The following is a 13,851-nucleotide window of genomic DNA, read 5'->3' as shown; positions in this document are numbered from 1 at the left end:
ACATACTATATAATGAATATGTGATATATGGCCAGTCCTTAATATGGTTACGTTCACAGTTCACACACAGTACGGATATTTACAAGAGTGATAACACATTCTATAACCGAACTCACACCCAGATATTTACAACCGCATTCTGAGGGGTTTCCATGTGTGGTTTTGATAACTTACGGAGAAATGAGCTGTGTGTCATCTGAAGGTTTTAGATACAGTCCCTGTTCTCTACAAGAGATGCTCCCATCAGTTTTGTGTTTAACGTGCGAGCGTCATGATTCAAATGCTCCCTCCACCCAGATATAAACGCGTTTCAGTTTTATGGACTTTGCCATCTTTGATATTACTTTGGTCATTGTTGCTATGGTTAGAATATGGGCCCCATTGCATGTTGATACAGACCGTATTCAAGACGCTACTGTAAGTTGCTGTGTTAATGGGACATTTCGACAGTGTGAACGTAGCCTTATAAAGTCCACGTTGCTGTGTGTCATTCATTGTTGCCCTCCAGAGTCAATCGCACAATAGGAGGAGACGCTAAGTGGAGGTACAAACCACAACTGGCAACGTGATAAGGAACAACTGAGGCTAATAGCACCTCTGCCATGAAGGAACAACATAGCCAGATCGCCACGACAATACCACCTGACCCTGCAGAACTAGCATTTCACGGACACGAATAGATTTTTTTTTGTTTCAAATAAAATGCTTTAAAAATTCCTCCATCTGCCTCGGGTATATTTGTTTCTGTGTGGGTGTGTCAGCGCTTAGAGTTGTCGGCGTTCCCATCAGGAAGATTCAAAGGACCAAACGGAGTGTATCACAGCAGGTCGGGTGTAGATTAATGTGGAAAGCAGAGTAACAGCACAAAGATAATGCAGGCCAATAAAAAGACTCACACACACACGCGGAGCACAGGAGTGAAGCAGGGGCTAACGGCAGAACAGCTCGGGGTCGTTAAGCATCATTAGCGGGACATTTGTTCACACACATTTGTCAGGAAGCGTCCTGCTAAGCAGGGAGTGTGTTCTCCTCAAGGAGTGTGTACTGGACAGAGGCAAGCAGGCAGGAAATGAAGTTACTGCCACGTGTGTGTGTGTAATCTACTGCATGATGGAGCAGATCTGTTCCTCGTATGAGACGTCACCGTGTTTGATTAACAACAGGACTCATCCCAGCCGGAAAACAAGAGAAGCGTGTAAACTGCATCTGTGATTCGCATGCATTTACAGTTCCAGCATATTCAGTAGTTTCAAGTACAGGAGCACACAAACACACTCACACAAGAGCACACACAAGCGAAAATGACGCATGGCTACAATCAGGAAAAAGTTTATCTGAAGCTCAAGAGACCACAAAAGCCATAGAAAGTGGGGAAAAGCAGTGCTACATATTGATTGAATTATGAGAGGTTAAACCTCCTTACTCTTAATGATTTAAACAGACTGAAATAACATTGGGGAAACTGCACACTGAAGCAGTTCATTTATGACTACTCCAGGGTTAAAGAGTTCTGTCTAGAACACATTTACCACTAATTTTATATTTAAAGGAATAGTCTACTCAAATTTTTTAAAGTTTATATAGCCTAGCTCAGAATGCCAAGATCATTTGGTTTGATTCACAGGGAACACAAACTGATAAAATGTATACTTTAAATTTACTGCAAGACACTTTGGAAAAAAGCATCTATGAATGAGAAAAGTGTTTGCACCAGCTCTGCAATTTACCGGCATCATGTCAACAGATGAGATCATTAAAAATACACTGTTTTGTTATTTTCCCAGCAACAAACGTCCCGAGTCCTTCACATAAAAATCAGTCTACAGGCTTTTATAGACAACCCAGGAAGTCGGGGAATGTCTAGTTTTTCAAGTTTCATTACAAGCTGGTCACACATTGGCAATACAAAAAGCAATTAATACATGAAAATTTGTGCATATAGCCCCTTAAAGAAACATTTCTTATGATCTTTCATGATTCATTGATCAATAGACAGTTCAAAAGAACCGATTTTCTTTTAAAAATAGAAAAGTAATATAAAAGCCATTACTGTCAGTTTTGATCAATTTAATGCATCCTTGCTGAATAAAAATATTAATGCATTTGAAAAAGGAAGAAAACTTACTGCCCCCAAACTTTTAAACAGAATATTAGGCTATTTATTTAACAGCAACAAATGTGGACAAATGTGACCTTGTGAAAAAAAAAAAGATTTGTAAAGCACAGAAAGCAGGACGAATCACACGGACACACAACACCACAAGCGCCAACAGCTGCATCCTAGGGAACAAAAGACCACTATGTAGACACAAATTCCCTCTGGCCACACTGCCACAACGTATAAAAACACATACATACACACACACACACACACACACACACACACACACACACACACACACACACACACACACACACACACACATGGCCCATGACATACTCTAAGAGTGATCCGGTTCAGGATATTCACAATCAGCATCTACCCCCAGAGGAATCCAAAAGAAAAAGTCAGATCCTTTTTAGCCCAACATCAGTTAACTACAGCTCTCCAAATATCTCTCTCTCTCATACAATCAGACTATTTAAAGGGATAGTTTAGTCACCCAAAAATGAAAATTCAGTCATCATTTACTCACCCTCAAGTTGTTCCAAACATGTATGAATAATTATCTCTTCGGCTGAACACAAAATACGTTATTTTGAAGAATGTCGGAAACCAAACAGTTGATGGACCCCATTGACATCCATAGTATTTTCTTCCATACTATGGAAGGCAATAGGGTCCATGAACTGTTTGGTTACCCATGTTCTTCAAAATATCTTCTTTTTGAAGAAAGAAATTCAAACAGGTTTGGAACAACTTGAGGGTGAGTAAATAATGACAGAATTTTTGGTGAACCATCCCTTTAACTACACTTTAACTATGAAGATTAAAATAGCAGCTGCTCATTTCTCAAGTTGACAAGATGCACAATGATTTCTGAAACTGATATTTGGATCTAACCAGTCCTGACCTGAGCCTGTAAACCAGGCATTAAACACTTAAGAGTCTTTACCTATCGGTAATTCACTGAGGAGATTAGCATGGAGCCTGAAGCTAATGAGAGGAGCTTTCTCTGTTCCTCCAGTGCTCCTTGTTTTGCTCAAACAAAACATTAGCACATAATGTAACGGAATTAAGAAGACAAAAGATTCAAATTGGATATTGATCAGAGGAGTGAGGTGGCAACATTTCGGCTGGTTAAGCTTGTGATGAGGTGATTGATCCACAATGCTTGTCCTCACGTCTGAAGATGTCTGGCAGGCCTATAGTCTGCCTGACAAAGGCGGTGAAAAGAACCGTGAATTTGTCCGACACCAGGACACAATGAATACAGAACGGTCATGTCAGTCCGCAGAAACATATTTGAAAGGATGGCAGACATCAGATGACAAAGAGAGACAAATAAAACGACACAATCAATGGAAATACAGGCACCAGTAGACTTGTATTGGCATTGGCATGTAAAAAGTCGGCATAAGCATTCAGTAATGATGTAGAATGTTCAATAAGAGTGACTCAGAGCAGTGCCGATGCCTGCTGATCTGAGAACAGCTTTAAAGATCAGAGCTGAAGGCTTGGATCCTAAAAGACAAGCACTGATCTCTAGCAAGACAAGGGCCGCAGGGATCAATGTAAAATCAATGTTAATTGCCAGTGTTTTTCTATGTGGCCAGATCAGAGATACAAAAAACAGTTAAATGTGTAAAACCAAAGCAGCAGAAAAAGTAAAGAATGTTGTCATTAAAAAACATACTAGAAGTTTCGACAGTTTCGACATCAGATTGAAAGAGCCATATTCAAAACTGGCAATACATATACCTGTAACCGCACAGCTGAAATCTATTACATCAGAAAGCTCTGTTGTGACATCATGTGAAAATAAATTATTTTCGTACAAAATATCGGGGTCTGTACGTTTTTTTTTTTTTATGTATATATTTCTGATAAGTCACCAAGGCTGGGTTTATTTGATCAAAAATACAGAAAAAAAAAGTTTTCTATTTTAATATATTTTAAAATGTAATTAATTAATGTGATGGTAAAGCTATATTTTCTGCAGTCATTACTCCAGTCTTCAGTGTCACATAATGGCACAACTGCATAATATTTTTATGGAATATTTGTGATATTTGACTCTTTTTTTTTCCTTCTGTGTTATCTAATTAATAGAAATTTCGAAACAGCATTTATTTAAAATAGAAAAATCTTTTGGAACGTTATACATATCGAAATCAATGTATTCTTGCAGAATAAAAGTATTAATTTCTTTAAAAAAAAAGAAATCGTACAGACCCCAAACTTTAGAATGGTGTATATATTTCATATAACGTTTTATAATAACCCAGAGTTGTAGTAGATGTGTATGAGTTGCTTACTGTTCATGTTCTTGAAGATGTTCAGGATGGGGAGGATCTGTCTGTAGTACGGGACCAGCGCCTCACCCACCATCTCTGCTGAAACAACCAGGTGCTGCAGAACCTTCAGCGTGGTGCAGATGACCTGCCTGCACCTCGTGTTGAGGGCATCTGTAGACAAACACAGACAGATGTAGAGACAGAAAGAGAAACGTCCAAAAACACTTTGAGGTCATGAATATTTTGACAATGTGTGAACATTTTTGCCATTTGTTACAACCCTTACTGGGGTGTTATATTTGCACTTTTTTGCTCTCAGACTATGTCCAAAACCTGAAAAATGCTTTCTTCACGGGCTCAAAATGGAAGGTGTCCATTCAATTCTTTAAAAAAGCCTTAATTTGCATCATTTGATTGAGAAATCAAAACTTTTGACATAGAAGAGGTTATTCTCATTAATATTCCTAACATTAAAAAAGCGTGGATGAAGTTCCAGTCAGATCGTGTCAATAAGACACCGTTAGTTTGTTCGCTTAATTTTACCGCGGATTCGTTTTAAACAAGACACATTTGACACAGGCCTTTCAGAGGGACTGAAAATAAAAGTTGATGCAGTTTTCACTACATTAGATCTGACAACACACAAGTGTGAGTAACAATGTTTTTACCACGTCTCACTATTGCTTTGTCTGTTACAGATCATTTGAGTAGTTATACCATAGTGCTGCAGTCAAACTTAATAGTTTTGAAGAAAGCACGTAGGGAATGCAGCTTTTGTTATTGTTTTGATCTAAGCCATTCACTGTAATCCTGAAAAAGCTTCAGTGAGCAACATCTTCGGTTTGGTCATCAGTAAGACAAACCATTACATCACGTTTCATTTTATTTCAAACACGACACTGCACATGACAATGTAAATCGAACAGACTTTATCGAACAGTGAATAGCCTATAAGAACGACAGTGCGACCAACGATGATTCATCATAATTCCGTTTACAGAAAACATTGTAAGTCATCCTTTGTCACTGTGGTAACTGCAAGAACTTGAACTTTATTTGCCACAACCAAGACTTATAAAGTATATGTAATAAAGGTTTCATATTGTTGGCAAATGTTTCAACTAGCCTATGTAATAAGATATTTTTCAACAACGGAAGTTTATAAAATGTAATAGAGGGGCAGTTGAAAATTATTTTTATATGCAAAACTGTTACCCAAATATAGCAGTAGGCATTTACTTCCAAGTCTTGAATGCCGCACGCCCATCAAAACAGTGTGTTTTAAAGAGAAGGTAAAAAATTGAATATGAAAATAGCCTATTACATCTAAATTAGGATGTCCTGATAACATTATAAGTGGACCACAGAGAACATTATAAGATAAAACATTATTAGACATGATGTTATGATGTATCTCAAGCCTGTCTGAACAAGGTTTTTATGAGGTATCTTCATATTAAAAATCTGTTAAAAGGGACACTTCGCCCAAAAATGAATTTATTTACACACCCTCTCGTCATTTCAAGCCAAGCCTGTATGAATTTCTTCCTTCTGTGGAACATTAAAAAAAAACCTGACTTATGTGTTTCACAGAATAAAGACATTTATTTTGAGTGGCAGCAGTGTGCTGTACTTTAACAATAATATCCATTTACTTCCTGCTCTCCTATATCTGAACAGCACACGATGAAATTCTAATTACCAAACAAACACGGCAAACTGTTTTCCAGCGGTGTGACATTTGCACCGAAGGAGTGTTCAATAATGCATGATGTGTGACGCGTATGGAGGAGTGAAGATCTGTTTCTAAATCTCTCTAAATAAAGGAACCATTAATTCCTCCTTCATATTAGGCTCTAAAAATGAATGACCTCATATACCTTTCCTTCTCTAAATACCACAGGATCATGACATTTAGACTCTTCAGTAATTGCATTAGTTTAACTCCTGATACAAACATATCTGCAGTCGTTCCTGTGAGAGAGGGGGGAAACTGTTCTCATTTATCTATCTATCCATCTATCTATCCATCTATCTAATCTAGTTCAAACTTCAATCAAGCAGGAGGAGAATTGTTTTATTTAATCATCCCATAAGAGCTCATTTATTTTTTTATCCTGGGCTTTGATCGGGCCAGTGCAGAACATCGACCTTCTGGTTTTCACTCTCTTCAGAGTGACCTTTGCTGTATGAGTACGGTCAGTTTTTGTTTTGAAAATTAGCTTAATTCATTCTTTTTTTCGATCCATGACCTTCTAGTGTATCCAAAGTTTTCACAGTCTATTGCAAAGAAAAGCGTATTATTTTGTCTTATTTTATTGTGCTGACAATAGGGCCAGTTGTGCTCTTAAAATGCATTATATAATGCAATATATTAAGTAATACCATTTTTATGAACAGGAAGACAAGCAAAAATTAACCATTAAAAAAAAAAACATACAAAATGACAAATGTTTTAAAATTCGGTATTACATTAACTTAAAAGGGGTCTTTTTGCTTTGTTGCAAAAACATTTATGTGTTTCTTTTACAGTAAATAAAAAAATAACAGAAGGTTTTATTCCATAATAGTAACAGCTTCACAACAACCCTTGGCTAACAATAAAGCATTAATGGCCAATATTGCTCTCATCATACTATTTTCTCCTTTAAATTGTCGTTTCCTTCACATGACTTAGGCCAAACTCCAGCTATGATATACATTTTCAGCATTTCAAGGTTTGCTTCTTACCACCATTCCATAAACCAGATTTAGTTAGTGTGTATATATTAATTATATATATTAATTATTATCATTTTTAATGTTATTTTCATTTAATTTTTTCTCGCTTCGGAATGCTTCTTATATTCTTCTTCCAAGCTGTTTGGTTTCTTATGCAGATGAAGTGCATACTATGTACCAGGGACAGATTCCACTGAATGATTTTGTGACTAACAACAAAAAGAAGAGTTACTTAGGTCAGGAATTAGTACTAGACAGGGAGTAGGTGTCATCTTAATGCCACTCACTCTTGATGGGTATGATGAGCTGTGGAATAACCGGCAGGACCTTACTGCCACCGTGCTCCAGCATGTCATGGATGCCCTGTCGAGCGAAGAACTCATAGGGGTGAACTGTCTCGCACAGACCATCAAAGAACAGGGGGAGGTAGTGATGGTAGTCCAGTTTTTCAATCTCCACCTGTTTAAAACACACAAACACACATGCAGGGTCAGTGTTATTCTAAGCTATGGAAGGCCAAAGGGTTTGTGTGTTTTTAAATAACCCCTCTTTGCGTCTGTCCTTATATTAGCCTCAACAAATACTCACAGGCTTCCAGCCACATAAAGACCAGCCCCCGTTTTAGTGCCCCCAAGCATGCCGACACACATTCTGGAGGGAAGACTGGGGGGACAGCTGTTCAGGGGCTTTAGAACACTCAAACATGTGACTTCCTGTTGGATCACACGTTCGCACCTGTTCTCCTTGGGTTATGAGCATGGAAACAGACGTGAATAGACCAGGACTGTTTCCTGTCCTTGAGTGTTGGACATAAAGTCACACACACACTGCTGTCTTTTTCTTTCTTTTCTTCTTTCTGTCACAAGTCTCTGTCAAGTAGGTGTCATGGTGTTGTGTTCACACTGAAACAAAATTTTAAATCACTATTTTGTCTTTTTTTTTCTAGTAAAAATAGCTTAAAATCCCCCCCCCCCCCCCCCCCCCCCTGTTTAGGGGCTGTTTACACCTGGTCACTTCATGAGTTTTCTGTGATCGGATAGCTATCCGATCGTGAAAAGACCAGGTGTAAATGCCCTCCGAAACACATTCGAGACGGATTTGAATCCGATCACTCAAACCACATCAGGAGGAGGTCTGGGCCTTATTCCAGACGAAACTGGACAAGTGTAAATGCATCTGGTTGTTGAAACCACATATGTAAATGATACTCCTCCCAACAATGCTAAAAAATACACGTGAGAGCGTGTTATAGGCTATATGTAATGTTATAGCCCGATATGAGGCGCTACTGCAACACGCATCACCACAGATGAGCATCTATTCAATAAGCCAACGTGCAAAATATCGCAAATCAAAGTCAAGTCACCTTCATTTATATAGCGCTTTTAACAATATGGATTGTTTCTAAGCAGCTTTACAGTGATAAAAGGAAATTACCGTAACAGATTGTTTAGGCTTTACAACAGCTCTAGGATAAAGTTATTGTCCAGCGAAAGTTAGTTTTGACTGATTGAGTCACTTCCGTTGCGAAGATCATTAGTTATTAACTTAGGGGCCGCTAATACAACACCGTTCTAACAGGAAAAATCCTTAACACGCTCCGGCCGCTCATCCACACAAAACAGTGCCTGGTGTCTCGAGAACGCACTCCCTGAAATAGGTTCGAATGTGCAAACGATTATCCGTTATCTCTGCGCAAACCTCAAAAACGCAAACCCGCGAAAACGCAGACGTCGTGCACATGAGCATTAGCCTACGTGTTCAGTCCAAAGGTTTGCGCGTTTGAATGTATATGTGCGCAGGCGTGTAGTCCTTCTTTACAGATCAACCCTCAATAAACTACTTGTCTGGCCTTAAAAATGTATAACCCAGAGTATTTTTGTCGGAATTATCACGACAACAAAGCGAAAGTAAGTCGCAGACACACAGTCATCTTCATTAAACGTAAAGAAACGAAATGATCTTTCCAGTGCTGTTGCTGCTCTCTCCTATTGCGGTCTTTGATTTTGAAATTAGCTGATGAATATGATCAATAAAATGCAGATCATATTTTGCTTTCGGTGAGTGAACTCCATTATATCTGCATATAGCGCGGGAATTGCGAGAACACATTTATGTGACCAGTTGTAAATGGAATCTTTTTGATCAGTAAAAACGCATGAAGTGACCAGGTGTAAACAGGCCCTAAGAGAAGTATAGATTTTTCCATACTCTTGGCATATTATATTTCCTTTTTTAAGTATAAACTTCATTAAATATGTTAGATTTCTGTTTTAAACATAATAAAATAATTGACAACAGGGTAAAAAGAAATCTAATTCTTAAAAATACATTTTAAAATTGTTTAAATATTTGATTGGGGGGTAATATACAGTACATTGATCAATGCATTGTGGGGTTGTTTATTATGTTTTTCTTCTATTGATTGATTTAATGATGGGATAGTTGGTGAAGTGTGTGTGTGTGTGTGTGTGTCACATGACTCCTTTACAACTGTTCTTTGTAGTCATAGTGTCACTGATATCAGGAGCTGTTAGGTTGAAAGTGGCCAGACCTCATCAAACCCCTCCTCAGACATCAAAGCACGCACACACACAGAGAGAGAGAGAGAGAGAGAGAGAGAGAGAGAGAGAGAGAGAGAGAGAGAGAGAGAGAGAGAGAGAGCGTCATAAGCTTAGCACGAGGGCGGATTGCTTAGAGCCAATTTACTGGCTAACCTTGACCTTTTCTGACTTGGTCAAGATCATCTTTGTGAGTCATACAGCAAAACTCAAATACAAAAGCAAATATGTGCAGTGCGCTGGTAGAGAGATGATACTCACACAAACACACACACAGAGAGCCATAGTGATTCAAAACATGAAAAGCAAGAGGAGACTCATGCAGCTAACCACAGACAGATGTCTCGCATCACTGGGGTGATGTCTGTGGGACACAATCTCTGCCTGTAGCATTAATCACTGGAACACTGCGAGTGTATGAGTGGGTGGATCAGCTTTTGCCTGCATTGTGAGGAATAAATGTCCCAACGTGGATATTCAACACCAACATTGTGGAAATCAGGCAACAACAATGGCTTTACTAAATTGTGTAATGAAAATCTGAACATGCAGAAGCGTTACTCTGAGGGTTAGGTTTAAGATAAGGGCATATAATTAACTCAGTATGAAGACAATAGCAGTCAATAAAAAGTCTCTAACATGATAGAAAAGCAGAAATATATGTTTGAGCAGATCTCCAAGGAAGTTTATAAGGCCATGTTGAACATGAATGCACATACACCTGATGTGGGTCCTGAAGGGATATTATTATTAGTTATTTGTGAATTCAGTGCCAACACATATACTGATTATAGCACAGTGTGCTGAGTCATCTTTACAAAACTCACCCCCCTGGAGAGAAAGACAAACAGCCCTTCTAGAATACATTTTATGTATCAGCGTCACTCGAAACTTAGAATTATTTTCATACAGACAGCTGAGTATCTATAAAATAGTAAGCCACAATTGCAAAGTTATACCTTATTTTATCACCATTTTATATTTGTTCATGTTTTATTTAAACATTTTGGTATTGTACACTAGTGTTTAAAATTTTGGGGTTGGTCTCTAATGCTCACCATTTATTATAAACAACAACAACAACAACAACAACAACAACAACAAAACAGTATTGTTGTGAAATATTATTACAATTTAAAATAACTGTTTTCTATTATAATAGCCTATATATTTAAAAATGCAATGTATTCTCCTGTGATGGAAAAGCTGAATTTTCAGTCACCTTGATGATCCTTCAGAAATCATTCTAATCCAGTAATTTGGTGATAAGAAACATTTCTTGTTATTATTAGGCTAATGTCAAAAGAACAGCATTGTTTTAAAATAGAAATGTTTTAATATTTAAAGAAATATTAATTTCTTAAAAAAATAATCTAATGGTAGTGTAGATTACCAAGCCAAATGACAAAAGTTGTACCTTAATTATTTTATTTTATTATAATTTAATTAAATATGTATGTATATTATTTATTTATTTTGGAAAATTAATACATAAAGTTATAAAAATAGAATACACTTCCTGTCACTCAATCTCCCTCTTCCAGCAGAGCATACTTGATCAATTTGCCTAAAAAAATGACATCTCAATCAAGTATTGAATGTTTTGTTATTATGTAGCAGACATGGGGACTTGTGACTTGGTGACTTGGACTCGAGTCGACTCGAGTCGCTATTTTTATGACTTGTGACTTGACTTGACAAAAAATAAAATACTTGAGACTTGACTCGGACTTGGAAGTTAAAGACTCGGGACTTGACTTGACTTGAGACACGATGACTTGAATGACTTGAGTGTTAATCACATAATTTTTTCAGTTTGAATATAAAATAGCCTATATAAATTATTTAAAAAAATAAAGTTGATTACCCAGCTGGAGCGCAGGCTGAGAATAGCGTTGTCATGACTGGATCACTACACTATCATCAGTCGCGCCCTCTCGTAACTTGCACACCACGCCCACTTAGATCAGATATCACATCAACATGTCAGCCGGAGGGGTACTGAGGGTCATCGCTTTCGGCTTCGAGAATTATTCACAAGATGGCAAAAGACGAACAGCGCTTTGCAAGACATGCACCATTAACATCACGGCCAACTCTCACGCATTCACCGTGAGACACACGCGACACTGACTTTTCACACGCTCTCATTCATTTTCTCACGCACAGAAAAATCGTGACACAAGAGCAGGTTACGATATAAAAAAATCTCAGCTCTCAGATTCTGTCATTTTTATTGCGAAATTCAAACAATAAATACCGTTTTGGCGCTTGTAAATGTGACGCAGATCCCTAGCGCGGCACGTGAACCGATCATCTCTAGCTAGTAAATAAACACGAATGAACAATGTTGAAAGATACAGTACAGCTGAACTTACCGAAATGTATATTCCTCATACATATAATATCGACCAATCAATCAAACAAATGGGTCAATAAAACAGCTGGAGAACAATTATGTCACATAACATTTACCTCAGGAAAGCCATTTGATGACCATATAGGCTATAGCACGTTAGTTGGCTAGAAAAAGTATTTTGCTAAATATGTGTACTATATTACATATTTATTATATTTTTACTTATCATTAAATAAAGTTGTTATTATAATAAAAAACGCATTATATCTCTCTGTATGTTTACAACATTAGGTGAGTTGTTTTTTTCTTGAAAAAAATTAGTGCCTATCTTGTGTAGCCTACCTAATATTTATCCAAATGAGTCAATATTAAGTCAGATCACAATAATTGAATTGAATTGAAATAATAAAAAAGCGTAGCTTACCAGAAATTGTACCATGTAAACATTGTAACATGTTGTCACTAAACCGAATACAATTCAGTTTAGTTACTAAAATGTTTTGACTATTACAATACACTTATTGTAAACACAGTTTACGTACAACATTAAACTTTGTTACATTTTAAACACTGTTGGCACTTGGCAGAAGTGAAAAATAAATAATTTTATGAAGTTACAATTTTGCTTGATTCCATGATGTATTTTACTGAACATGAGTATTTACAATGCAAATCCAAATTATTGTAATTTATTGACAGTAACTGATATCTTGTCTTTTCACTTTATTAAGATCAGATTCTGCAGGTAAAATTACAATAATAAGGTGACTTGACTTGGACTTGACTTGACCTACTACAGGACTTGACTTGACTTGACTTGACTTGACATAGCCTGTGACTTGACTTGACTTGACTTGCCCAAGAAAAAAATACTTGGGACTTACTTGAGACTTGAAGGTTAAGACTTGAGACTTACTTGAGACTTGCATATGTATGACTTGGTCCCATCTCTGTTATGTAGCATGTCTAACCATTTTATAAAAGCAATCTGAAGGCTGTCCTATACTGTGTCTGCATCATGCCATAACTTTCACGCCTGGTTCACGAATTACAACACACACAATAGCAGAGTATTTTCATTTTACCGCACATACTAAAACATCACAGTATTCACACATGTGTTCACAAATTCAATAAATTCCACTTGCTGTTATTCATTTTGCTTTTCAATATCCTGTGGGGTGTGGCAAATTGAATTCAATTGAACTGAAAGAGAGACAATTCAATTTTTTTTTACTGTGCTCGTTCCTGGTGTGTGAGCGCAGAAAGAGTTTGATAGCTTACGTCTGTCAAACTATTTGTGCAACATACTGATTAAGGGCTGCCTGAGATGTTAAAGGGAAGACAAATGATTTGTCACCAGTGCAAAAACAAGGAAATATGAGAAGTGTCACACATGCCGCGACATAAACCACTGACGGCTCAGAAGAGACACCATTGTGTGTTTCTAATGCAATCTGTACGATGTTTTTCTAACCCATTCTTTACTATTTACACGTATTTCATTTGCTGTCATGAGTGAAATGTCAAGTGGGATTTGAAGAGAGCGAGTCTGATCATAATGGGTCAGCCAGACCAAGGCCAGAGTCATATAGCAGTCACTATGACGACAGTAAAGATTTCAGTGGCAAATAAGTGAGCACTGAAACTACAGGTGCAGGGAAATAGTCAAACATGGGAGTCAGTGAAATGTGTAAAGTGCTGGTCTCACTGAAAGAGTTTCTGTTGAATGGGTGCAATTATGATCCTTTTGGAAGCCATTAAAACTGTATCTGCCCATGAGCAGGGCTGTTGAAAGCTCTTAATGCCTGA

The 13,851-nt window shown here is 37.4% G+C and overlaps 1 protein-coding gene across 1 annotated transcript in view; it reads right to left on the bottom strand.

Annotated features, from left to right (window-relative positions):
• Positions 1 to 13,851, bottom strand: part of pacrg (PARK2 co-regulated) — a 107,988-nt gene that overhangs the window by 31,235 nt on the left and 62,902 nt on the right. The window contains exons 3-4 of the mRNA XM_084392551.1: positions 7,407 to 7,578; positions 4,420 to 4,569 (exon numbers count right to left, since the gene is read on the bottom strand). Of these exons, the coding sequence (XP_084248677.1) occupies positions 4,420 to 4,569; positions 7,407 to 7,578 (322 nt within the window). The remainder of the gene's footprint in view (positions 1 to 4,419; positions 4,570 to 7,406; positions 7,579 to 13,851) is intronic.

Source organism: Rutilus rutilus (genome assembly GCF_951802725.1).
Source record: "Rutilus rutilus genome assembly, chromosome: 21".
NCBI classification, from domain to species: Eukaryota; Metazoa; Chordata; class Actinopteri; order Cypriniformes; family Leuciscidae; genus Rutilus; species Rutilus rutilus.
This window is presented reverse-complemented; position numbering and strand designations above follow the sequence as displayed.